General features: G+C 53.2%; 1 protein-coding gene across 1 annotated transcript; it reads left to right on the forward strand.

Moving 5' to 3' along the window:
* Window positions 1–6,206: 6,206 nt before the first annotated feature.
* On the forward strand, window positions 6,207–24,749 carry DRC7 (dynein regulatory complex subunit 7). Its single transcript, XM_060084710.1, has 17 exons — window positions 6,207–6,400; window positions 7,046–7,220; window positions 8,250–8,375; window positions 9,071–9,265; window positions 10,957–11,112; window positions 11,963–12,181; window positions 14,700–14,828; window positions 17,707–17,779; window positions 18,643–18,771; window positions 18,961–19,089; window positions 20,067–20,287; window positions 21,286–21,501; window positions 22,224–22,334; window positions 22,422–22,532; window positions 23,638–23,832; window positions 24,423–24,562; window positions 24,656–24,749. Exons 1-17 carry the CDS (start codon window positions 6,222–6,224, stop codon window positions 24,747–24,749), a joined length of 2,598 nt encoding a protein of 865 aa, XP_059940693.1. The 5' UTR covers window positions 6,207–6,221.
* The last annotated feature ends 598 nt before the right edge of the window (window positions 24,750–25,347 follow it).

The following is a 25,347-nucleotide window of genomic DNA, read 5'->3' on the forward strand; positions in this document are numbered from 1 at the left end:
GTTTTTGTGGGCAAACTTGGTGGGGTTCGGGGCTTATCTTCACAAACAGCCGTTTCTCACACTGAAGGTCTCAGCAACCTTACCCCAAAGTCTCAGGGTTACTAACCTGTCCTCAGAAAGAACGGTACTCCAGTGTCTGACAGGCCTGGGTTCAAATCCTAGCTCTGCTGCTTAGGGCCTGTGTGACCCTGGGCCTGTCATCGCACCTCTCTTCACCCTATGTAAGATGGGGCTCATTGAGTCCTTGCCTTGTCCTGAGAGCATTAAGTGAGGGGACAAAAGTAAAGTGCCCAGCACTAAGTCAGCAGGAGTTAGTTTGCTCCCTGAGAATCCCCCTTGGCTTAAAGAAAACCTGGGTGTAAAGCAGATTGTGAGCTTCTGCAACCTGTTTGTAAACTGGGAGGGTGTGAAGTTTAAAGCTCCCTTCCAGATGCCTTGTACAGCTCTGCCAAGTGGACCAGCCCTGGGTGGGGAGGACGAAATGGCGGCCAAGAGAGGCCCAGGGACCCACCCAAGACCACCCTGCAAGCTGGGCCAACACTAGAGCTGGGGTCTCCATGGGTTTAAGAATTATCACCTCATCCCTGACCCCTAGTCTCAAGGGAAATCCTGGGTGGTGGCTTTTTCTTGCTGCTCCCTTCCTTTCTCATTAAGACGTGCTCAGTGGGATGTACGACCAACAGAACAACAAGCCCGGTTGGGCTGCGTTTCCAGGTGCAGATGCGGAGGGCAGACGGGGAGCGTAGCTAATAGTAGGGATGTCCTTTTCTCTGCCTGGCTCTCCACCCCAGGGCCAGAGGGGCTGGGGTCCCTCATTGCCTGAAGTCACTGCAAAAGTGGCTCCAAGTGCCAAGTGGAGCATGTGCTAAGGCCAGGGAGGGCTGTGGCAAAAATACACCCCCAAGGTCCAGCGTGGATAGACAGGGTTCCCCTGTCACTGAAGCATCACAAGAACAGCCTGGGAGGTGGGTAGCACTAGGGTTAAGAGCATGGACTCTGAGGTCAGCCTGCCTGGTCCAGATTCTTTGCCTTGGACCAATTCCCCACTTACTGAATCTGTAAAGCAGGGATGGCAGTAGCTGCCCGACAGGGCTGATGATTAAATGGGATACTGGCTAAGACGGCTGCCCACCTGGCCCAGCGTGAATGTGACTACGCCAGAGCTTGGCCTTGGCTGACACTTTATCAGGCTCTGGGTTGCAGTGGTCATCTGTGTGCTGCAGGAAGAGTGTCCCCTCACCGTGACTTCCTGCCTGGTTTTCTCTGTTCTGCCTCAATTTCTTCATTCCTAGTATTTTTTCCATTACCATCTAACAAATAGGAAATAAGACCTACTTGCTCTGTGCTTTCAGAGAGGTAACTTAATATCACAAGATAAGAGTTCTTCACAAATTGATCTATGAATACAATGTGATTCCAGTAAACATTCTAAATGATATTTTAGACTTTCTAAATCTTATTCTAAAATTTATATTAAGGCACATAGTCCTCAAATAGCTAAGTCATCCTTAATGAAAGAGGACATAGAAAGAAGAACTGACCTGCAGATATAAAGATTTTACAAGGCCATAGTGGTAAATTCACCATGGAGTCTGTGCAGGGATAGGCATGAAGACCAGTGGAACAGAACAGAGGGCTCAGTGGCAGACTCGTGTACACCTGGGGGACTTAATGCACGACATTAAGAGTGACATCACAAAGAAGGGACGAATGGTCTAATGGTGGTATTGGAAAATTAGCTCATTGTATGGGGAATAATAAAACAAAATTCCTACTTAACCCCTCATACAGAGATGGGCTCCAGGCAGAGTAAAGGTCTAAATGGGATGGCAAAATTATAAAGTTAACATAGGAAAATATTTTTGTGACTTAAGTGCAAGGAAGGATTTCACAAAAATTCATAAGCACAAAACATCAAAACCTGATAAATTTAATTACATCAAAATTAAGGTTTTCTGTTTAATGAAGGTCACCATGGGCGATGTTAGAAGACATGTGACAGAATGGGGGGAGGTATTTGCAGTATCTGAAACCAAGGATTAACATCTGGAAGTCCTGCAATCCAAACAACATACTTCCCCAATAAAGAAAAATGGGCTGAGGTTTTAAAAGACAATTTCAGAGGAGGAAACGCCTAAAACTAACACATGAAGACACACTTAAAATCATTAATAATCAGAGAGAGGCATGTTAAATGACAGCAAGATCTCATTGTACGTCTATGAAACTGGCAAACATCAGGAAGGGAGAGAATATCAGCTGCTGGTGGGGGCAAGGGTACCAGGCTCCCTCATACATTGTGGGAGGTAGAGAGCGTGGAGGTTTCACTGCCTGGAGAAAAGAGGTGCCGCTGCTGAGCCAACCATCCTGCTCCTGGTTATTTACCCCAAAGAAACATTTGCTGGTCTAGAAAGGACTCCACCGATGACATGTGTGGCATTATCTGTGGATAATGGGAGTTGGTGGCAAAGCAGGGTGTCCACTGCTGGGAGAGTAGAGAGGTAATTATTGTGGGTCCATGGACACACAGCAACTTGGGTGGATCTTAAACACACAGTTCTTAGTGAAAATGTAAGAAACAGAGGTATTAATACAATATCATTAACACAAAAACACCAGAAGTATGCCAAAGGATGCTCATTTGGTGGGGGGAGCGCATCAGAATGATGTCTATGTGGGCAGGGAATGGGAGTGGGTAAAGGGGAATAAATCATTTTACCAAGGAAATTAGGTATTGCATGGGAAAAAAGGGGCAATGAGGCCTATCCTCCATTCCACCAGCCTAACATATCACATTTGCCTTTTCCTCTTCCCTTCCTAGCCTCATCCCAGGTGAATTCCCCACAGAGGTAATCCCAGGGTGAACTCCAGGACTGATGTCCACATGCCTTCTCTGGGGATCTCCCTTGGTCTAATTTATCCTTCACACTTTATTTTCATGACTACGTAATGTTCCAGCTAGAAGAAAAAATTATTCTTTATTATTGAGAATGAGGTGATTCCTATATTTTCACCAATAACAGCAACTATATAACCTTGTCAGGACATCTGCAGTATTTCTTTGGACCCCGCTGCCTGCTACAAGGGAGCATTACAAGTTTTGTGGACACTTTCCTTTAAAAACAACAGAAAAAATTATAGTTTGTGACTGCATTGGTACAAAGACAAATATAATCCTGGGTGGATTCATACTTATATATTCATTATCAGTCTATTCATTTTTTCTTTGGAATTTAAAATAAATTAAGATTAGGCATTTTCATGGGCCACTAACCTAATGGATAAGTTTTCTCTGTCCCATGAGTTATATACTAAACCAGCGGTCCAGCCTGGACTAGAACCAAGACTCAGGGACCCTGACTCTGTCCACTATGACAGGCAGCCATGCCAGGACCCACACTGGTTTCCATCTGTTTTGAAGAAGGCCACATTGACCATGCATGGAACAGAAGCCGTGGTGTCCTGGTAAATGTTTAACAACTACCTGATGAGAGAAAAAGCCCTAGTCTGTAACATTTGCCAATTTCTGTGGTGTAAATAATCTCATGGCCAATTTTAAGCTATCAATATAACATCACTGAAGTTGGAAAAAGATTCAGAGTAGCTCACACTTACATAATATTTTCGTTGTAAAGATACAATAGGCACAAATGACCTCAAAAGCTTAGATAATAATAAAATGCAGTAAAATAATTAGGAAGTGATGAGTTTTGAGTATTTATTACCTTTGTTTTTAATCTATTTACTTATACGTTTTTATAATTTAAATTTTAATAATGGCTGTGTTTTTCAGTGGGCTCACAAACATTCCTGAAGTTTTAAAAATCAGCTCTTGCAAGCTGGCACAAGCTGGCTCCAGCCCGCCACTGGCTGACGGACATGCCACAGTGGGTCTTCCGGACCCAGACCTGGGTAGTGACAAAAGACTACATTTCCCACAAGCCTCCTCTCCCAGGACCTGCCGTCAGCCTTGAAAGATGTTACCACGGAGACGGGCTAACAGATTGTACAGGCTGTCCTCAGAGGGGTGAGATGGGAGCAGGGGTCTGGGGTGGCTGGACCCTGCCTGGCAGCCTGGCAGGGGGAGGGCGTGGGTGCTGGTGGTAAGGGGGCTTCTTCCATCTGGGGGGCTTTCAGCCGCAAACTTTCTGGGGAAGTTTTCAGCGCGCGCACGCGCGCGCGTGTGTGGGGCGGGGGCGGGGAGGAGGAGGTTGCGGCTGGGGAGGGGGATTCAGGGAAGGGCTTGTGGGTGGGGAGAGCCTCTGGGCAGAGTTGGGGAAACTGTAAAGCAGGAATGCCTTCCCCAAGCTACGCTGTAGCTGATGAGGCAGCCTGGTGTAAGGAATAAATATTGCAGGTTCTGGCCCAGCTCCACCTCTGATGATGGTGTTCTGTGACCTTGGGCTCAGGGCCCATCTTAGTGGCTGTCCCCCTCTGCCCACTGACACCTTGGCGTTCTCCCCTTCTGTGTCTTTCCTTACACACCCTGCCTCCAACAAACCATCCCTTCTAGAACTTTCCCATCTCTTTAGGCCCTTAAGTGCATGGGTTTCAGAGCCAGAAATATACAGATTCAAACCCCAGGTCTGGTACTTACTTGCTCTGTGACCTTAGGCAGAGCACTTAACCTCTCTAGGCCTCGATTTTCTCCTCTGCAAAGTGGGTATTATAATTTTATCTGCCTCATAGGGTCTGTAATGGAAAAACTCAGTTCAGTCTCCCACTCTCTGTGTTTCTCCTTTACTACTCACACAGAACCCTTCACTTCTGACACTTCTGGTCACCAAATGTGTAGGTTTTTCCCCCACCAAGCAATTCTCCATGACACTAGCTGGGTGTCCTACAACAGAACTCAATTCTGATACTACCTACTTGGAGATAGCATCAGATCCCCCAGGTTAAGGGCTTAGCCCCACAAGCCTCTTCCCACTCCACTTCAGATGCCAATGGCAAGTAGTCGGTCCCCAGGTTACCCACAACTTCTGTCCAGCTTGGCTACCATTTGGGGGTTCCCATGACTCCCTCCTTGGGTTCTGTTAGTTTGCTAGAGAGGCACACAGAACTCAGGGAAACAATTACATTTACCAGTTTATTAAAGGACATGGTAGAGGATACAAATGGACAGGTAGATGAAGAGATACACAGGGAGAGGTCTGGGAAGGTCCTGAGTGCAGGACCTTCTGTCCCTGTGGAGTTGGGATGTGTCATCCTCCCAGGACGTCACCTTCCCAACCTGGAAACTCTCTGAACCCCCTACTATTGGGATTCTATGGAGGCTTCTTCATGTAGGCTTGGTCAATTATTAACTCCATTTCCACTCTCCTCTCCTCTCTGGAGGATGGGGGAGGGGCTGAAAATTCCAAGCTTCTAATCACAGCTTGGTCTTTCTGGTGACATATCCCCATCCAGGAGCCATCCGGGGCTCACCCAGAGTTGCCGCAATAGAAAAAAAGACGCGTCTGGTGTCCTTATCACTTCGGAAATTACAAGGGGACTGGATCTTTGGTCCACCGTAGTGAGGCTGGGCTCTGAAAAGGGCTTCCCTAGGGCACACAAGCACATATGGTATCTCAGTGTGTCCCGCCACACAAAGGTCCTCTACCCTGAGAGATGACACAGGGCTTGGCCAGGAGAGTGCAGGCTGTGTCACTCCCACCTGCCCCTTATCCAGGTGCCTTAATGGCAGCCCCATTCTTGCCCTCTCTGTGTTCCAAATTTGGTGATGTTACCTCTTTTTTTTTTTCTTACTATTATGAATAATTTTCTTTAAATTTAAACTTACTGGACTTCATAAATATATTTAATAGGAAACTTCATAATACTACAGTTATCCATACAGCATTAACATCACCTGCCAGAAAGAGAAGGTCACTGGCAGGATAAATATACAGAAAACAAAGCAAGGGTAGTAAGCCTGAGCTACCTGCTCCTGCGCTGACAATAGCTCTCAGTCTGTGACCTGCGTTGTAGGATTTAAAGGGCAATTTGCAAAGGTCAGAAAGGTGTTACAGGTGTGCTAGCACCATGTGGAGACTTTCTCCTTGATGGAAAGGAAGTTTAGCAGGGACTCGCCTCCCCCCTTCCTGATCTAAACCACCTAAAACCTCCACCCAGGGACACAGCGGGTGTTGGTGGCTCCTCCCTGGTCTGAAGTCGGCCACTCAGAGTGCATTTATTCCTCCTACAGAGACCTCATCTCTAGACAGTCAGAGACACAGCAGATGGAGGTCCTGAAGGAGAGAGTGGAGGAGGAGGAGGAGGCCGAGCGGGCCGAGAGGGCCGAGAAAATGATGAGGCCGATGGAGGTGCGGAAGGAGGACGCCACCAGGACACAGGAGATGCTCAGAGACCTGGAGAGGAAGCTGTCGGAGATTGAGGTCTCCATCCTGAAGAAGCCCTCGTGAGTGCCGGGGGTGGGGAAGGTGGGGGCTTTGGCCCAGCAGCCCCAGTGAGAGTCAGCCCAGGGCCGGGCAGCGGGAGAGCCGGGCAGAATGGTGGTACCTGGGCTGGGAGGCAGGACCAGGACATAGAAGGAGGTGGTTAGGAGTGAGGGCTGTGCTTTCAGGCTGCCTGGTCCAAGTCCCCACTCTGCCCCTCCCTAGCTGTGTGACCCTGGGCAAGTCACTGAAACTCTCTGTGCCTCATTTCCCTCATCTGTTTAAAAGGGCAGCTGAGGGCTTCCCTGGTGGCGCAGTGGTTGAGAGTCCGCCTGCCGATGCAGGGGACACGGGTTCGTGCCCCGGTCCGGGAAGATCCCACATGCCGCGCAGCGGCTGGGTCCGTGAGCCATGGCCGCTGAGCCTGCGCGTCTGGAGCCTGTGCTCCGCAATGGGAGAGGCCACAGCAGTGAGAGGCCCGCGTACAGCAAAAAAAAAAAAAAAAAAAAAAAAAAAGGGCAGCTGATAAGAATGATACTTCCCTCCTAGGTAGTTGTGAGGATTTAATGAGGACGGGATAGAGCTGAAGGCAACTAAGGTGGACGGAGGGCTCCCTGTGTGCACGCCTAGCCTCACGCACACTGATGCCACCCCTCTTACGGACACAGGACTTTTACCAAGGACGCTATTGACATCTCCAAGCTGCCCCTTTCCTACCAAAGCAACACGCCCAAGGAGGAACACCTGCTGCAGGTGGCAGACAACTTCTCCCGCCAGTACAGCCACCTGTGCCCGGACCGCGTGCCCCTCTTCTTGCACCCAGTGAACGAGTGCCAAGTGCCTGTAAGACTGGGCAGGGCCAGGGGCTGGAGAGCAGAGGGTGGAGGGAGGTGGGCCAGGCACAGACCTCTCGTGGGTCAAAGCTTATATTTCAGGGGCAGCATATAAACTCAAATGTCCACAGGCCCCAGCAGGCCCGCTGTGAGTCACCCCTGGGGGCCTGTGGTGGCTTGGAGCCTGCACACCCCGCCTAAGGGCAGCCAGACACTCAGTGTGGTCTCCGGCCCCCGAGGCCAGCCCTATGCAGGGAAAAGCCGAGAAATAAGACAAAATGGGCCGGGACCCAAGCGCTGGCCTCCTTCCTTCCCGCCCTGTGACCCAGGGCACATCCCTGAGTCTCTCTGGGCCTCAGTTTCCCCACCTGTAGATGGCATGGCAGGGGATGAATCCAAGGGTTGCAAAGCAGCAGCCCGTAGGCTGACAGGGACTCACAGACTGTTTTATCTGGCCCACCTGGTGATTTTTCACCCTGGACTTAGCTGCCAGCATTTGAAACTCAGCCATTCCCGTCCAGATCCCTAGTCCCCTCTCCTCTGGATCTGGTAACCCCAGGCCTGCATCTGCCCTGCTGCCATCAGTGGGGTCTGCACCGGGGCTGCCCCTTAGGTGGGGCCTTCCTCAAATTCACAGGGAGACCCCAGAGGCCTGGCCCCCAGCCCCAGGGTGACCCAGCTCTGCTACTGACTGTGAACCTGAGCAAGTCAGCTCACCTCGCAGAGCCTCGGCTTCCTCATCTGTCAGCGGGACCTGCCTCACGGGGCTCTTGGGGGATTGGGAGGTGGTGCAGGTCTGGCGGCACCGAGTGGGGTGGTGGTGATCACATCACTGCACCCCGGACAGCACAGGGTTATTCTAGATCTGGGGAGAAGGGCCTTGAGGGATCCTTTCCTTCAACTCCCAAGGCACCGAGGAGGAGCCTGAGGCCAGAGAGCCGCTGCCGCCCCACCCCAAGGCCCCTGGCCTCCTGGGAGCACCATGGTCTCCTCCCGGGTGGAGTGCTCCCCCCAGGACCTGTGGTCTCTCCCTTTGCAGAAGTTCGTGAGCACAACCATCCGGCCCACACTGATGCCCTACCCTGAGCTCTACAACTGGGACACCTGCGCCCAGTTTGTCTCAGACTTCCTGTCCCCGGTGCCCTTGCCCGACCCCCTCAAGCCGGTAAGCACCACCTGGGGCTGCCTTGAGGCCTGAGATGGGAAGCCAGGCAGGTGGGGAGAAGGAGGTTTGGCCAGCCTCAGGACACAGCCCATGAGTCTGTCTGGGCAGAGAGAGCCACTTGCCTGAGGTCACACAGCAAGCCTGGTCTCCGGGCTCCCACCTCTTTGGCTCCTTTGCTTCTTTCTGCCTTCAGAGTCTTCCTTTCAGGACTTCGGGAGGTGGGAAAGGAGAGAGAGGGCAGGGCCTGCTGCCCATGGTCCAAGGTCACACCTCTGGGCTTCTGACCAGCTCAATCTCATTAAGAATGGAGGGAGGGAGATGAGGATGTGTACACAGTGGAGAACTGAGAAACGGAGAGAAGAGAAGGATGGAGGTAAAAGGTGAGGGTAACTCTGGAATAAAAGCATAAAATGACCAATCAGAGAGCAACAGACCAGAAGCTTCTACATCCCAGACGGTCTTTCCCGTCAGGAAGTCCATGGCCCCTTGCAATTACAGGCAAACCTGGATTGCACTTTATGGACACGGGACCTGTGGTTTTCACCCCATTTCTTAACAGGCTCCCTAACCTGACAAAGGGGAGGAGCCCTGCTGGGGCCCAGCCGGCCCCCTGGCCCCGGCACCCAGCCCTTGCTGAGCAGGGAGGGCGGGTGGGGGCAACCGGGTGGCTATGCTGACCAGCTCGCTGTGCCCAGCCCCCCTACCTGTACTCCTCGACCGTGGTGCTCAGGTACCAGGAGGGCAACTGCTTTGACTTCAGCACGCTGCTGTGCTCCATGCTCATCGGCGCCGGCTACGATGCCTACTGTGTCTATGGCTATGGCTCGCAGGACCTGTGCCACATGGACCTGACTCGAGAGGTGTGCCCACTCACCGTGAAGCCCAAGGAGGTATGGCCGGGCTTGTACTGCCCTCAGCATCGCGCAAGACACGCCACCCTTAAAGCCACCTGTCCCTGCTGCTTCCGCCCCTGCCCCGGCTCCATCGCCAGGCAGCCCTTCAGGAGTTTGTATTTCAAACCACTGATGATTTCTCCATCTTTGGCATCTTAATACACACAGCCCATGTCTCCAACCTGGCTGCTCCGCTCGCCTTGTTGTAACTCAGTTTCAGCTACTGTGTTCCCCACATTTGTGAATGCCTTATGGCTGATATCTTAAGCCAAATTCTTCCAAATTTATCCTATGCATTTGATAAAAATCCATCCAGCCATTTTCATATAAGGAAAATGCAGACAAACAGACAGACGTTTACTTCTTTTTATTTCCCCTTCCAGGTAGAAAGGACCTCTTAACAGTACAAAGTTCACCAGCCCTCCAGCAGGTGGTGGTTGTGTTTTTATATCAGTTGACTGAGAGCACCATAATGACCCGAGGCTGCCGTGAACACAGCACTCTTAAGTGAATTTAACTGTGGGAATCATAAAAGCATCTCTTTGCATTTGGAAAATAGCCATACTACTGGCAGAAAATGCTTTTCATGAACTGGATTGATTCCAGGACTCTGTGATCACGGTCAAGACCCAGTGGGTGTCTGCAGCTCAGGGCAGAGGATCCAGGGGCCTGGGGCATCCGGCATGATGCACATGCACCTGTGTTGCACCTGCGTGAGAACCCGGGGCCCCCGGGGCTGCAGTCTGGTGGAGAAGGACGGGGAGGTACCAGATGAGAGCCCTGCCTGCTCTCTCAGGGCCACCTCCCCAAGAAAGATGGAACAAAAAAGCTCCATCTCTGCTTTTGGCTCCAAAAGTCGGAGAACTCACATACGGGCCTCTTAGCCAAAATTTTAATTATGAAAATGATATCAGTAGCTAATGGACAACTCACATGTCCATTGACTTGGTTGCTCCTCTCAATAGCACTGCATGGTAGGAATTATCACTTCTCTTTTACAGATGAGTGTGTCGAGATGAAACAATTTTTGTGACCAAAGTCACATAGCTGGTAAATGGGGACCTGGGAGCTAAGGCCCAGCCTGTCTGACTCTAAACCATGGAGATTCACTATTTCTTCCTCATAATAAGCCCCCTTATGCAGCCTCTGTGGTGTCCTTTCCTGGACATTTTTCTTGCCACCTAGCGCACATTTATATACACGTGTGCGCTCGTGCGTGCACACACACACACAAACGCACACACACAAAGGCTTTGCTCTCCTTCCTAGCCCAGTAAACTCTCACTTCAAGTCCACATATGAAATCCTGCAGTGACAAAATCTGGAAAAATCTGACTCCGGGCAATTTGCCCCACTTTCTAGATCAGATCCAGATCGTAGCTAGTCTAGGCCGTGGGGAATGAAGAGGGAAAATCGCATTTCCTGAGCTCCTACCCGGATGGGCAGCTCAGACGGACATTTTCCTGTCTTTACTTGTCAGAATAACCCTGGGGAAAATGTTCTCATTATTCTCAGTGACTTTTGCAGAAGAGCCTGTGGTTAGGGAAGTGGGAGGACTGGCCCATGGTCACAGGTCTGGAGCTGAGGCTCTTTCTACGTTCAGGGTCAGGAAGCCAGCAGGCTCCAGGGGCAGCTGTGCAGGCGGGCCACTAAGGGCTACTGATCCTTTTCCTCTCGTTGGGTGACAGGTGGTCAAGGAGGAGGAAAAGGCACCACCTAAGAAGTACGCCGTCAAACCGCCCAGGGACCTGACAAGCAGGTTTGAACGGGAGCAGGAGATTAAAAGGCAGGAGGCAGTCAAGGCCGAGGCGGAGAAGCGGCTGAAGCAGGGGGAGCGCCTCGAGGTGGGTCCGCCGTCCTCAGCCCTCAACCCTTGAACTCAGCTCCAGAGGGGGGGGGGTTGCTGGGAATGGGGAAACAGACACGGGTCACGCAGGGATGTGTTTATGGGCCCCCAGGTCCAAATCCCCTCCTCCAACCTTCCAACACCCCCCATCTCTGCCCGGCCTCATGGGAATCCCCAGTGTAGTCAGCCAGCTTCTGGTGATAGAGCTCTAACATCAGAGAGCTCTGCCGCCTGAAGCAACTCATCTTATGCTGTGCAGTTCTGGTGTCCTTGTTCGGACTCACTGAAGATTTACCTACATACACTCTACATCCATTCTCCCATCCTTCCTTCCATCCATCCATCCTCCAATGTCTCCTTCTATCCACCCACACTCTCATCGTCCCTCTCACCTATTTTTCCTCCCTCCCTTCTTTCCTTTCCTTCCATATAGTATTTATTGAGGGTCTACTCTGGTCCGGGCCCTGGGGATGCAATAATAAACATGGCACAGTGACCCTTTTCCCAGAGGGATGCAGACAATGAAGCCACATGGTGTCCCTCTATCTTTCTTTGGATGAAATCTCACTCAGAATCACAACATGGAAAGCCAGTAAATCCCAGATACCCTAGAGCTCTGAAAAGTCAAGTTTGTAAACCACAGATTAAGTCAGATCCTCCCATTTTATTGATAAGAAAATGGGTTCAGAGGTGGGGTGATGTCCTCAAGGTCACAGAGCCAGCCAACAGTGCGGTGTGGATCAGCATTCAGTCCTCTCGCCAGTTCCCCAGCCGCAGGGAGATGTTTGGGCCCCTGATGGCCCCCTTCCCATCCATCTGGCTCATGGTCACCCACCTTTTCCATGCAGGAGCAGGAGAGTGCAAAGACCGACCCCCTGCACGGCCTGCGGGTACACTCCTGGGTCCTGGTGTTGTCGGGGAAACGTGAGGTGCCCGAGAACTTTTTCATTGAGCCGTTCACTGCACGCAGCTACAGCACCCAAGACGACCACTTCCTGGGAATAGAGAGCCTCTGGAACCACAAGAACTACTGGGTCAACATGCAGGACTGTTGGAACTGCTGCAAGGTGCTGGGCGGGGCCTGGGTGGGGCCTGGGCGGGTATGGCAGGCACAGTGGGTGAAGGCAGGTGTGACCTGTGGGGAGATCTGGCCACCAGGCCAGGAGGGCTTTGGACTTTCCCTGTAGCTGAGCGCCCAGGGCCCACTCCTTTGCCCATACATAATCGTTTCAATATGATTATTGTTGTTCTTTTGGTTTGTATATTCTTATAAAATGTGGATTGTTAGTTCATTTGATTTTTTTAAAATGTTGTATTGAAGTGCAATACACATGCAGGAAAGTGCACTCATCCTACACGTCCAGCTCAATGAATTTCCATACATACATGTGTATAAAAAACTCAGTGCCATTTACAGAAGTTGAAAATACGTGCACACAGTTGGAGGGAGGTTGTAACTGGATACCAGGGGACTTTCTGGGGTTCTGGACAATGTTCTATTTCTTGATCCGGGGGCAGGGAACCTGGGTGCACCCAATTTATGGAAATTCATTGAGCTGTATGCAAATCAAAAGAGAGACAGGCTCCAGGCACCAAGTCCTGTGCTCTTTTGTTATTTCCAAGGTCCTCCATTTACAACCAGGCCAGTTTCCCAAAGGTAGATCCTGGGCCCCTCGCCCCCTGTACCGGAGTGAACACCTCCAAGGGACTGCTGTCGCCCCCGTGTGGGAGGCGGGCAGATTTGATACCCGTTCAGATGCATCTGCCTTCGGCAAAGGAGACACAGCCAGCTCCCAGCCTCCCTGAGCCCCTGAGTCCAGGGTGGCCCAGTCCTCCACGACCTCACAGAGCTGTGGAAAATAACATTCGGTAGGTGCTTAGAATAATCCCATGCTGCTCAGTAAAGGTTAGCTAGCGTTACTTTCATTTTAGAGAAAGAACGTCTTCCTCCCCACACAGATGGGGCAGAGCCCAGACCCCCTCCCCCAGAGCCCAAGCTCATAGCTGCTACAGTGGTCAGAGCCCGCTGAGGGATAACGGCCCTTCGCAGGCTGCTGCAGCCCCCCTTTGGCCCTCTTCTGGGTGGAAGTTCCTTCAGCCTCCCCGCAGCACACCCTGTACCAGTGTCAGGTGGAGGACATTTCTATCAGGGATAATAGAAGTTATGAGATGAAGATGGAAGTGTGGCCTGGTGGGAAAGTGAGGCCAGAGGGGCCGTACTGCACCACCAAGTGAGGCACGAAGAAAGAGGCGTGACACTGGCTGTCACTTTTACTGCCCCATGAGCACAGGAGCGGTTGCTTTGTTCCTTCAAAGAACCTTGATTTTTTTTCTTCCTAATTTATTTTTTGGCCACGCCACGTGGCATGTGGGATCTTAGTTCCCTGACCACGGATTGAAACCGCGCCCCCGTCATTGGAAGCGCGGAGTCTTAATCACTGGACTGCCGGGGGAGTCCCCTTCAAAGAACCCTGAAATGGCCTTGGAGCGAGGCACCACTCAGACTGGGATGTCGTAGTTGTCCCTTCGTTTATGCTTTTTCTGTAGAGATAGAACTTATCTCAATAAAGCAGCAAAACATCTAACTACTGCTTACTACTTACAAAAGTGACAGAATGGGGAATTCCCTGGCTGTCCAGTGCTTGGGACTCCGAGCTTTCGTTACTGAGGGCCCGGGTTCAGTCCCTGGTCGGGGAACTAAGATTCCACAAGCCCCACGGTGCAGCCAAAAAAAAAAAAAGTGACAGAATGGAGGACATGATTTTAAGAAATTCAAACATCTGTGTAATTTGATTCCTCTGCACGAAGCCTGGACTATCGGCTGTTAAATCTACAAGCAGTTCTTGCGCTCACTCCCTCTCCCCCATCGTGTACCCCTCCCACCTCCCAGCTGAGCCCTCCAGGACTCAGGACAGTGAGGACTAGGATTAGGACTGGCGTCGGGGGAGCTTCATGTTGAAACCATTGTGGGCAGCTTCCATCTTGGAGTTGGGAGCGGGGGCATACCACCCCGGGGAGGTAGACGGGGATAGGGTGCTCCCCACCTGCTGGGAGTTATTTTGCAGGTGAGCCCAGGCTCAGGTGGGCTGGACTGAAAAGAGGTGAAGGACCCACACCAGGGAGGAGAAGTTCGCACTTCCCTCTTCTGCGTGCCTGTCTAGTTCCCTTCCCGCTGACACGGGGGTGGGGGTGAGAACGATGAGGAGGCTGTGTTTTCAAACCTGCCATTTCCCTGCCTGTACAATCTCTCTGGCTTGCATTTGCTCTAAACACGGCCCGGGTGCCACTGTCCCCCGACAATGTAGACTGACCTCCACAACCAGGCCATCCCAGGCCAGAGAGTTTCCAAGTCTCTCACAGAGACCAACACAGGAAGGGAGTCCCAGCCCCGCTGGGGCCTCGGTCTCCCTGTGGGGATGAGGAGGGCAGGTGTGGACTCTCAGAGGTGGCCTGGAGCCACATTCTGCTCCCTTGAGACCCAGCCTGGTGCCTTTTCCCCCCGGGCGTGGCTGTTCCCTGCCCACCATGGAGCAGGAGGGGGCGTGGTGACTGTGGGGGGCTCTCAGCAATCCCCTCCTCCACCAGGACCTGGTCTTTGACCTGGGAGACCCTGTGAGGTGGGAGTACCTGCTCTTGGGGACCGACAAGCCTCTCCTGTCCCTGACTGAGGAGGAGGACGACGGGATGAATGATGACGATGATGCGGAAAATCTGGTGAGCTTCTGAGGGGTGGAGGCCGGGGAGTGGAGGGGACTTGACACCCTGTTTTGCTTCGGGCCAGCCTGACACATGTCCCCACGACGTGTATGGGTATTGCGTGGGGGGGCAGTCCACATAGACCAATGATAGATTCCTCAAAGCAGAAGGGCCTGGGCCATGCCCTCATTTTACAGATGGGCAGACTGAGGCCCAGACAGGTCCAGTGACCTGCCCAGGACCCCCCAGTGGTGCAGGGGAGGGCTGGGACTTGCATTCAGGGGTTGCCCTGCGCCTAGAGAACATGCCCCTTGGAGGAGGGCGATAAGACCCTCTCCACAAGCCAGGGGAGCCCCAGGGCCAGGCTTTCCTCACATCCAGGCCTTTCCTACGTGGTCACCATGATCCTCCACACACACTTCCAGGCCTTTCTTGTCCATCCTGTCAGCCCAGAAGGTCATTGGCCTGGTCATCTCTGATCTCCTAGTCAGGGGCCATCAGGCAGGTCTGCATGAGGCCCTGTGCGTGGAAGTCAGGGGTCCAGAGGCCTTCACTATTGGCTCTGACATCTTGGGCAAACTTCCTAAATGTTGGAAGCTTCAGTTTCAGCGTCTGCATGTGAAATGGGGGAGTGGGTTTGGTTACATTCATGGCAGTAATAAGTGATGTATTCATTTGCTAGAATTGCCATAACAAAGTACCACAGACCGGGTGGCTTAAGCAATAGGAATTTATTTTCTCACAGCCCTGGAGACTGGAAGTCAAGGTGTCGGCAGGGTTGGTTTCTCCTTGGCTTGTAGATGGTGCCTTCTCCCTGTGTCCTCAGCCTCTTCCCTCTGTGCATGTCTGTGTTTTAATCTCTTCTTCTTATAAGGACACCAGTCGTATTGGATTAGGGCCCAACCTAATGACCTTAGTTTAACTTAATTACCTCTTTAAAGGTCCTATCTCCGGGGATTTCCCTGGTGGCGCAGTGGTTAAGAATCCGCCTGCTGATGCAGGGGACATGGGTTCAAGGCCTAGTCCGGGAAGATCCCACATGCCGCGGAGAAACTAAGCCCACGTGCCACAACTGCTGAAGCCTGTTCTAGAGCCCGTGCTCCACAACAAGAGAGTCCACTGCAATGAGAAGCCTGTGCACCACATTGAAGAGTAGCCCCTGCTCGCCGCAACTAGAGAAAGCCCGCGTGCAGCAATGATGCCAAAAATAAATGTTTATTAAAAAAAAAAAGAAAAAAAAAGATCCTATCTCCAAATATAGTCACATTCTGGGGTGCTGGGTGTTAGGACATGTGAATTTTGAGGGGACACAATGCAGCCCATAAGTAACACGCATATGCCCCTTTCTCAGTGCCAGTAGGTGCTTAACTTAAATTGACTTGTCTAAATCTTCACAACTGCCCGGCGAGGTGGGTACTAGTATTATCATGTCTCATTTTACTGATAGGAAGACTTACACACAGAGGGGTGAAGTAACGTACCCAAAGTTACACAGGCAGTAAGTGACAGAACTGGGATTTGAACCTGGGATTTGACAGTCTGGCTCCCAAGTCTGGGTTCTCAAAGGTGGTTCTGTTCTACCTCCTGGGACTGCTTGAGGACAAAGTGAGACCACTGGTGTGATGTGCTTGGCACAGCTGTGTAGACCCACCTGCACATGGTGTTGAGTGTTGCCAGCGTCCTTCGTCTCTGGAGACCAGAGAGCCTCCTCCCCTGTGCAGTAAATCCTGGGGCACTGGCGCCCCCTGCTGGCCTCAAAATGTGAACAGATTAGCTGAGCAGGCATCAGAGGTCTGAGCAATTTGGTGCGGAGAAAAGTTTTAAATTGAGAAAATCTTATCCAAGTTTCTGTGGTTACCTAACCTGAGGACCATTTGTCTAAACAAGGCCTTATTTGCCAGATGGGGAAACTAGGCTCAAAAAGAAAAAAAAACAACAAGGGCAGCCAGGCAGTGTCCCAAACCCTTATGTACATTTATCAGTCAATCCTCCCAAGGGGTTCAGTTTACAGTTAGAAAACTGAGGCTTAGGAGTCCTGGGCAAGTCCCTTAACTGCTTTGAGCCTCAGTTTGTTTGTTTTTTTAATTTTATTTATTTATTTATGGCTGTGTTTATCTTCGTTTCTGTGTGAGGGCTTTCTCTAGTTGCGGCAAATGGGGGCCACTCTTCATCGCGGTGCAAGGGCCTCTCACTATCGCGGCCTTTTTTTTTTTTTTTTTGCTGTACGCGGGCCTCTCACTGTTGTGGCCTCTCCCGTTGCGGAGCACAGGCTCCGTATGCGCAGGCTCAGCGGCCATGGCTCACGGGCCCAGCCGCTCCGCGGCATGTGGGATCTTCCCGGACTGGGGCACGAACCCGTTTCCCCTGCATCGGCAGGCGGACTCTCAACCACTGCACCACCAGGGAAGCCCACGCGGCCTCTCTTGTTGCGGAGCACAGGCTCCAGACGCCCAGGCTCAGTAGTTGTGGCTCACGGGTCTAGTTGCTCCGCGGCATGTGGGATCCTCCCAGACCAGGGCTCAAAGCCGCGTCCCCTGCACTGGCAGGCGGATTCTCAACCACTGCGCCACCAGGGAAGCCCGAGCCTCAGTTTTAATGAAGGGCCTGTGGCTTTCCTCGTGCCTCTGTTGACAGAGGGAAGGTGGGGCATGCAGGGCAGGGTGTTGCTGTCCTTGCCGGGCACCAGGTGGGTACAGGGAGGAGCTGACTCCTCCTCTCCCCCCTGTCTCGGGTCAAGCCAGGTCAGAACTGCTCAAGACCTCTGGGCTCCCCTTGGGGAGCTGACGAGCCACCCTGGCTTGGCCCTGGGAGATGAGGCAGAGGCTCTGACCGTAACTTCGGCTCCACGGCCCAGCCCTGATCAGAACCACCACCCCAACCCCACTTCTCCCAACAGGGCAAGGAGGATGAGGATAAGAGCTTCGACATGCCGGGCTCGTGGGTGGAGCAGATTGAGATCTCCCCAGAAGGTACTGCACCTTCACTGGTTTCCGGGCTTCTGGGGATGTCTGTGGCAACTAGACAGGGGGATACCAGCAGAGGCTGCCTTGGTCCCTCATTTCCACCCCCATGGCCTGCTTTCTGCTGCAACCTCTTCACTTCTTCCTTCTCAACATACGCACTCAGCTCTGCAGCCTGGGGCCTGACCCCAGTCTGGCATACAGGACAGGGCTCAGTTAACCCACCCAGGATGATGGAGTGTGGCCGGTGATGGAGGACCAAGGACCAGGACACAGCCGTTCCCATCCCTCACCCCACTCTGCCAGGAGGAGACTGTGCACAGTACCCAGAGGGCACAGGGGGTCTCAGGACCAAAAAGGGGCAGGCAGGGAAAGCAGGGAGACAGGCACGCTTGTGCCCCATGCCAACCTCTGCTGGCTGCTGAGGTTCCCGTGTGGAAGTGCCTAGACCCACGGGGAGGGCCCAGGCCATCCCAACAGGGTAGGAAGGGGTAAAGAGGGTGTCATGGGAACCCAGGGGGTTGGAGGCTGGGGTGGGGGGCAGAAAGGGCTTCTGGGAGGAGAGGTCATGGGAACTAAGTTTTAAGGGATCAGAAGAAGTCAGCCCAGTAAGGGCAGGAGGGGATGGTGTTTCCAGCCAAGGCCTGGCAGTGAGAGTGCAGTGTGGTCAGGCTCAAGCTGAGATCTCCTCCAGGGCAGGAGCCACCCCTGGTGACTCTTCCTGTGCCTCCATGGAGCAGGTGTGAGGGCTGGAGGAGCCTTGCAGACAGCACAGTGCACAGAGGCTGATGAGTGGCTGGGGGGCTGGAGGGGCTGGCCCTCCCTTCCCCCGATCTGGGGAGGAAGGACCCCAGCCCACTCTGTGTCTGCAGCGTTCGAGACCCGCTGCCCAAACGGGAAGAAGGTGCTACAGTACAAGAGGGCAAGGCTGGAGAAGTGGGCCCCGCACCTCAACAACAACGGCCTCGTGTGCCGCCTCACCACCTACGAGGACTTGGAGTGTAAGCGGGCAGCCCTGGCTGCGGGGAGCAGGAGAGCTGGGTCCCCCAACATGCCACGTGACCTCGGTCATGTCACTGCCCCTCTCTTGGTGTGAGTGGGGGCCCTGCTGGCCTCCGTGTGCTGGGAGCGGTGGGATGGAGGCTGAGGGAGCTGGCCTGGCTGCTTTAAGCATGCATTGGGCCCTACAGGTACCAAGACTTTGGAGATAAAGGAGTGGTTCCAGAACCGGGAGGATATGCTGGAGCTGAAGCACATAAACAAGGTCACGGGCCTGAACATCGACTACTTCAAGCCGGGCCACCCCCAGGCTCTGCGTGGTACGTAGACCCCACTGCTAGGCCAGCTAGGTGCCCAGGTTGGGGGCCTCACGTGCTCCTTAGAGCACCTCCATGCAGCCTCCATGCAGCTGGCATGTAGTGGGAGGAACCAGTATCCACGTATTGACAGGGTTCTTGGGCGGCAAGCAACAGAAAGGGCCCCTGCCTCCCAAAGCAAAGCAGACACGTGGGAGGTAAGGGGAAACACAGAAAATCCGAGGAAACGTTGACGGGGTTCTTCCAGGAAAGGCAAAGCAGGGCTGCAGCCTATGCTGTGGCTGGGATCGGGCACCCAGTGGGGGCCACATTTACAGGGGTTAGGATGCTGAGCAAGAAAACCAACAAGTATCCCCACAAGACTGATGCAGAGGGCAGAAGTATGGAGGTGCAGACACGGCCATGAGCCCAGGAGGCCGGGAAGGGAGGGAAGAACGTGTCCTGGGAATTAACAACCTGATCCAAGAAGTCACAAAGAAAAACATAGGGTCAATATACATCTAAAAACATGACCAACCTTGCTTGGTGGTTGAAATTTTAAAAAAGAAAGAAAGAAAGAAAGAAAGAAACTAAATCAATAAGGGACCATCTTACAACGCTTATGTTGGCAAAGATGAAAACAAATGGTCCTACCAGGTGTGAAAAAGTGAATCCCTGTCACTGCTGGTATGACAGCAAACTGGCACACTTTTCTGGAGAGCAGTTGGGCAAAACAATCAATAATAGCTTTAAAATATGTAGGCTTTTTGACCAGCAGTTCTACTGCTCAGCAAATAGCAGGCAAGGACAAAAAATGCAAACTGCAGACGTTCATCATGGTGTTGATCATAGCAAAAAAGTTGGAAGCAGCCTGAATACCCAGCACTAGGGCACTGGTTACATACTAACGCTCCTCCCTGGGGCCTGGGGTTGGGTTATCAAGCCAGGGGCCAGAGCTCCTAGTGCTCACCCAGCCCTCTCCACGATCCCTCTCCCGGCAGTGCACTCATACACGTCCATGCAACCCGAGATGGACCGCGTCATGGAGTTTTATGAAACGGCCCGCGTGGATGGCCTGATCAAACGGGAGGAGACGCCCAGGACAATGACGGAGTACTACCAAGGGCGGCCCGACCTCCTCTCCTACCGCCACGTCAATTTCGGGCCCCGGATCAAGAAGTTGGCTCTGAACAGTGCAGAGTCAAACCCCCGGCCCACGGTGGTGAGCACCTGCTGGGCCTGGGGACAGGGTGCCCGCCCCCTCTGGTGGGCCAAGATTACCCCTGGAGGGGAACAGCCCTGACTCCCTCTGGGGAAACTTCTTTACTGAGCGACCTTTCCAGTTTTACCAAACACACGGTCTCAGGTCTGTCTGATGCCAGACGGTCCCCTCAGCCGCTGGGCCAGGGAGGTATTATTTCCTTACTGTTATAAAAAATACACACTCGTGGGCTTCCCTGGTGGCGCAGTGGTTGAGGGTCCGCCTGCCGATGCGGGGGACACGGGTTCGTGCCCCGGTCCAGGAGGATCCCATGTGCCGCAGAGTGGCTGGGCCCGTGAGCCATGGCCACTGAGCCTGCGCGTCCAGAGCCTGTGCTCCGCAATGGGAGAGGCCGCGGCAGTGAAAGGCCCGCGTACCCCCCCCCCCCAAAAAAAAACACACTCGTGACTAAACATTTAGAAAACATGTAAAAAGTAAAAATATCTCAGAATGCTAACTCTCAGATATTACCACATATTAATAGGTTTGGTTTTGAGAGTCTTTTCTAACTTGTGTGTGTGTGTGTGTGTGTGTGTGTGTGTGTGTGTGTGTGTAGGTAGAATTCCTGTATCACCCTCTTAACATTAAAATGTGAGATTTTTTTCTCCATATCGTTACAAATTATTTGCAACCTATGTTTAATGTCTGAATAGCAAAGAAGCTCTTTCTAGCAGTAAGGGATGTCTAGCTATAGAGCAGGCTGCCTGGAAAGGTGGTGAGCTCCCCATCTTGTGGAGGGAGCTAGAGAAGAAATCCAGCACCATCCAGGGCTGGAGTGGCCAGACACCGAGAACCCCTGGGGCCTTGAGAGCCATTGTTTAGCTGGGAGGGGTTATTCCACATGACCCCCCCAAATGACCCCAGACCCCAGCATCCCTGAGTGTCCTTTGCTCCTGTCGTCGGGTCAGGCACAGAAATCCCTTCCCACCTCCCATCCTACGCGTGTTCTGGCCTGCCAGAAAATCACAGAGCGATTCTTCCGCAACCCTGCGAAGCCTGCGGATGAAGACGTGGCAGAGCGCGTGTTTCTGATCCTGGAGGAGCGCGTCCAGCTGCGCTACCACTGCCGCGAGGACCACATCACGGCCTCCAAGTGTGAGTTCCTGTGGCGCACGGAAGGGGACAGCAAGGGCAACAAGATCATCATGGTGCCTGACATGTGTCTCAGCTTTGAGGTGTGCCTGGGGGCCATGGTGGGCAGGGGCAGGTGGGGGTGGGGTGAGGAGAGAGCCCTGGGGCCCTCTGTCCTGTCCCAGCAACTTGGGAGAACTGGGATAGAAAGTCCTGGTTCCCAGCCTGGAAATTCATCTCTGCCCCTTGGGAAAATCAAGAGCTCCCATCTGGGATACTTCTCTTTGAGCGCCTCTGAAAATCTTCCTCTTTTCCACCAAGAAAGACAACCCAGCTGGCCTCGACTACTCATTGTCCCTACCCCCCAGTCCTGGGCGAGAGCAGGTCCTGGGACCAAGGCTGGAGTAGATCTCACCACCTCCATGGGGCTGGTTTTCCTGGTTCAGATTCTCACTCTCCTGGCACATTCCTTAGCCCCTCTGAGTCTCCAGTTCCTCTTTTATTATTAGCTGTGTTTTTATAGATGAAGAAACAGGCCCAGGGGAGGGGAATTCCCTGGCAGTCCCAGAGGTTAGGATGCTGCGCTTCCACTGCTGGGGGTACAGATTCGATCCCTGGTCGGTGAACTAAGATCCCTCATGCCATGGCACAAAAAAAGAAAAGAAAAGAAAGAAAGAAACAGGCCCAGAGAGGTTAAGCAACTTCCTTTAGGTTGCACAGCTAGAAAATGGCAGGGGAGGATTTGAACCCAGGAGGTCTGGCTCCAGAATCTGCCTACAACCCCAGCCATTGCTGCTTCTCTATGTCACTGTGGTGGTTGTTCCAGGTGGAGCCCATGGAGCACACCAAGAAGCTTCTCTACCAGTACGAGGCCATGATGAAGCTGAAGAACGAGGAGAAGTTGGCCAGGCATAGGGCTTGGGAGTCAGAGCTGGAGGTCGGATCCCAAGGGAGAGTGGGCAGATGGGAGGTGTCAGGGGTGGGGGTGTGTCTTCACCACGTCCTGCCCCACTTCCCAATTCAGGTGCTGAAGATCCTGAAGCTTCGGGAGGAAGAGGAGGAGGCGCATGCGCTGACCATCTCCATCTACGACACCAAGCGCAACGAGAAGAGCAAGGAGTATCGGGAGGCCATGGTAAGCCTTGCTCCCTGGCCCAGGCCCTGGCTTTCCCTGGACCCCTCCCCCAGCCACACTCCGTCGCCTCCAAGGTGCTGAGGATGATCAGGGATTCTTCCGGAAAGCCCTTTATAGGGGATGAAGTCATCGAACCATGGTGGTCGTCCTTGCTGCTGAGCTGACCATTTCCATGGGTTACCCCAAAGAGCACTCAGGATGCAAGCCAGGTCTCCCCCACTTCCAGGGGCTGTGGCCAAGCCAAGACCTCTACTGCACGAGGAATTAATGAAATTTGTGTGCCCACCTCCACCTGGGGCTCCCCTGGAGGTCGCGACCTGGGCCAGTAGCCCTCGCGAGCTGACTCTGGCCACAGGCCTGAGTTATCTGACCCCTGCGCATAGGGCGTTCACGTTACCGCCTCAGGTTGCAAGACCCAGCTTGGTTTTCGAGGCCAGCTTCTAAATCCCCTTCACTAACCAATTGGTTGAAGTTGGCGAGACACGACAGGGCATCAGATGTCTGATTCTCAGACTCCCAGGGCTGGGCATCAGCCCCCACATCTCCAACTTCACTGGCCCCTGGCTGCCGACACGGGACATAGATAAGGCCCCAGGGTGGAAGAGAAAAAGGGACTCACCAGCAGTTTTTTTTTTTTTTTTTTTTTTGCGGTACGCGGGCCTCTCACTGTTGTGGCCTCTCCCGTTGCGGAGCACAGGCTCCGGACGCGCAGGCTCAGCGGCCATGGCTCACGGACCCAGCTGCTCCCAGCATGTGGGATCTTCCCGGACTGGGGCATGAACCCGTGTCCCCTGCATCGGCAGGCGGACTCTCAACCACTGCGCCACCAGGGAAGCCCTCACCAGCAGTTTTTGATTTAACATCATTAACCACTCTTTAGTACCATTTACTGAGCAAGCATCTGCTGAGTGTTGGGTATGTTCTGGGGTTCAAGTAGAGACACGTGAATTCACTTAAGACACCAGAGTTGGCTGTTATCAATAATCACGGCCACAAGAGACAGCACAGGCCCCTCTGAGGCCTCAAGCACTTCTGGGTTTGAGGCCTGGCTTTGTGTGGTCACACATTGATGAAGAGGACCCCCTCCCCGGCCCCCTCTCCACAGGAGCGTGTGATGCACGAGGAGCACCTGTGGCAGGCGGAGGCCCAGCTGGACTACCTGGCCCCGTTTCTGGCACAGCTCCCCCCGGGAGAGAAGCTGATGCGCTGGCAGGCCGTGCGCCTCAGGGATGAGTGCCTCAATGACTTCAAGCAGCGGCTCATCGACAAGGCCAACCTCATCCAGGCCCGGTTTGAAAAGGTGCAGCCAGGGCCCTGGCAGGGGAGGGGACCTCAGCATCCTCAACCAGAAAATGGGCCCAGGGCTGTTTGCTCACCGTCTCACAGACTTGTGAGGGACTAGTCGGGGCAGGGGGAGGATGTCAGTGCTTGGGGTGTGTCCAAGTGACCGAGCTGTCCTTCCTCACACCTGTTCATTGGGTGGAAGGGTGGATGGAGGGAGGGAGTGGTGGGTGGATGGATGGAGCCTTATAACAGCTCCTAGTCCTTGACCCATTTCTGTTGGTCAGGTACACACCACGCAGTTCCCGTGCATTCTCTAACTTAATCTTCACAAAGAGCTCTGTGGCGGTGGGGTGGGTTTTGCAGACAACAAATTGGAAGCTCTGAAAATGTACCTTGACCAGAGTCACATGACTCAGTCTTGACCCCTGCTCTAACCTCGTGGACATGATATCCCTCTAAACAAGATCCCAGTGGCTCCAGGCCTGTGCTTCTCTGGCTCCTGTCAGTAGGGGTAGCGGGGCCGACCCTTGTAGGGATTTCAGCCTGCAGCCTGGCTAAGAGTCAGTCGTCATCAGCCCTCCTGCTCTCTCTTCCCTGTGCCCACAGGAGACCCAGGAGCTGCAGAAGCAGCAGCAGTGGTATCAGGAGAACCAGGTGACCCTGACGCCCGAGGATGAAGACTTGTACCTGAGTTACTGCTCTCAGGCCATGTTCCGCATCCGCATCCTGGAGCAGCGGCTCAATCGGTGAGGAGACCGAGAAGCTGAGAGGACCCACTAGGAGCCTGGAGCACTAGCGTTGTAACCCCTCACCACCTCTCGTTCCTCCCCCGATTTCAGACACAAGGAGCTGGTCCCACTGAAGTACCTGGCTCTGGAAGAAAAGCTCTACAAGGACCCACGCCTGGTGGAGTTACTGCAAGCCTTCGTTTGATGCTTCTCAGTCCCCACACCTGTGGTCCTTTGCCCCTCCTGAGGCCTCAGTGAAGCTGCCAGAGAAAGAAACCTCCCCCAAAGCCTGGCCCACGTGCTCCCTACGCCCAGCTAATGACCATCCACTTGGGCAGCTGGCCTCGCTGCCACGCCACCTCCCTGCAGCCATCTGTTCCTGCTTCTCCTGATTTTCCTGTGAATAAACACTTGTAATTTGCCATTTGTACCTCATGGTTCACAGGCCCCAGCACCAGCCTTTTTCTCCTTCCCTTCTTTATCTATGTCCTGGGACCACCTTTATAAGTCTTATTTAATACAGCAATGCCATCCCCATTTCACAGATGGCTGATTAGTGGCTGATAAGAAGAGGCGCTGGGATCCAGTCCCTTGCAGTCTAGTGTCAAGACCCCAAGTTCTGGGGCACACACCTTGGGCTTGCCATTCCCAGTGTGTGAGCTGGGCCACCCTAGCCATGGTGGTGGTGGTGGGGGGTATGCGATGACTCTCATTTTACAGAAACGAAACTGGAAGCTCTGAAAATACACCTTGTCCAGAGTACGTGGCTATCTAAGTCTTAACCCCAGCTCTGACCTCATGGG

This window comes from Mesoplodon densirostris, chromosome 19, assembly GCF_025265405.1.
Source record: "Mesoplodon densirostris isolate mMesDen1 chromosome 19, mMesDen1 primary haplotype, whole genome shotgun sequence".
Lineage (NCBI taxonomy): Eukaryota > Metazoa > Chordata > Mammalia > Artiodactyla > Ziphiidae > Mesoplodon > Mesoplodon densirostris.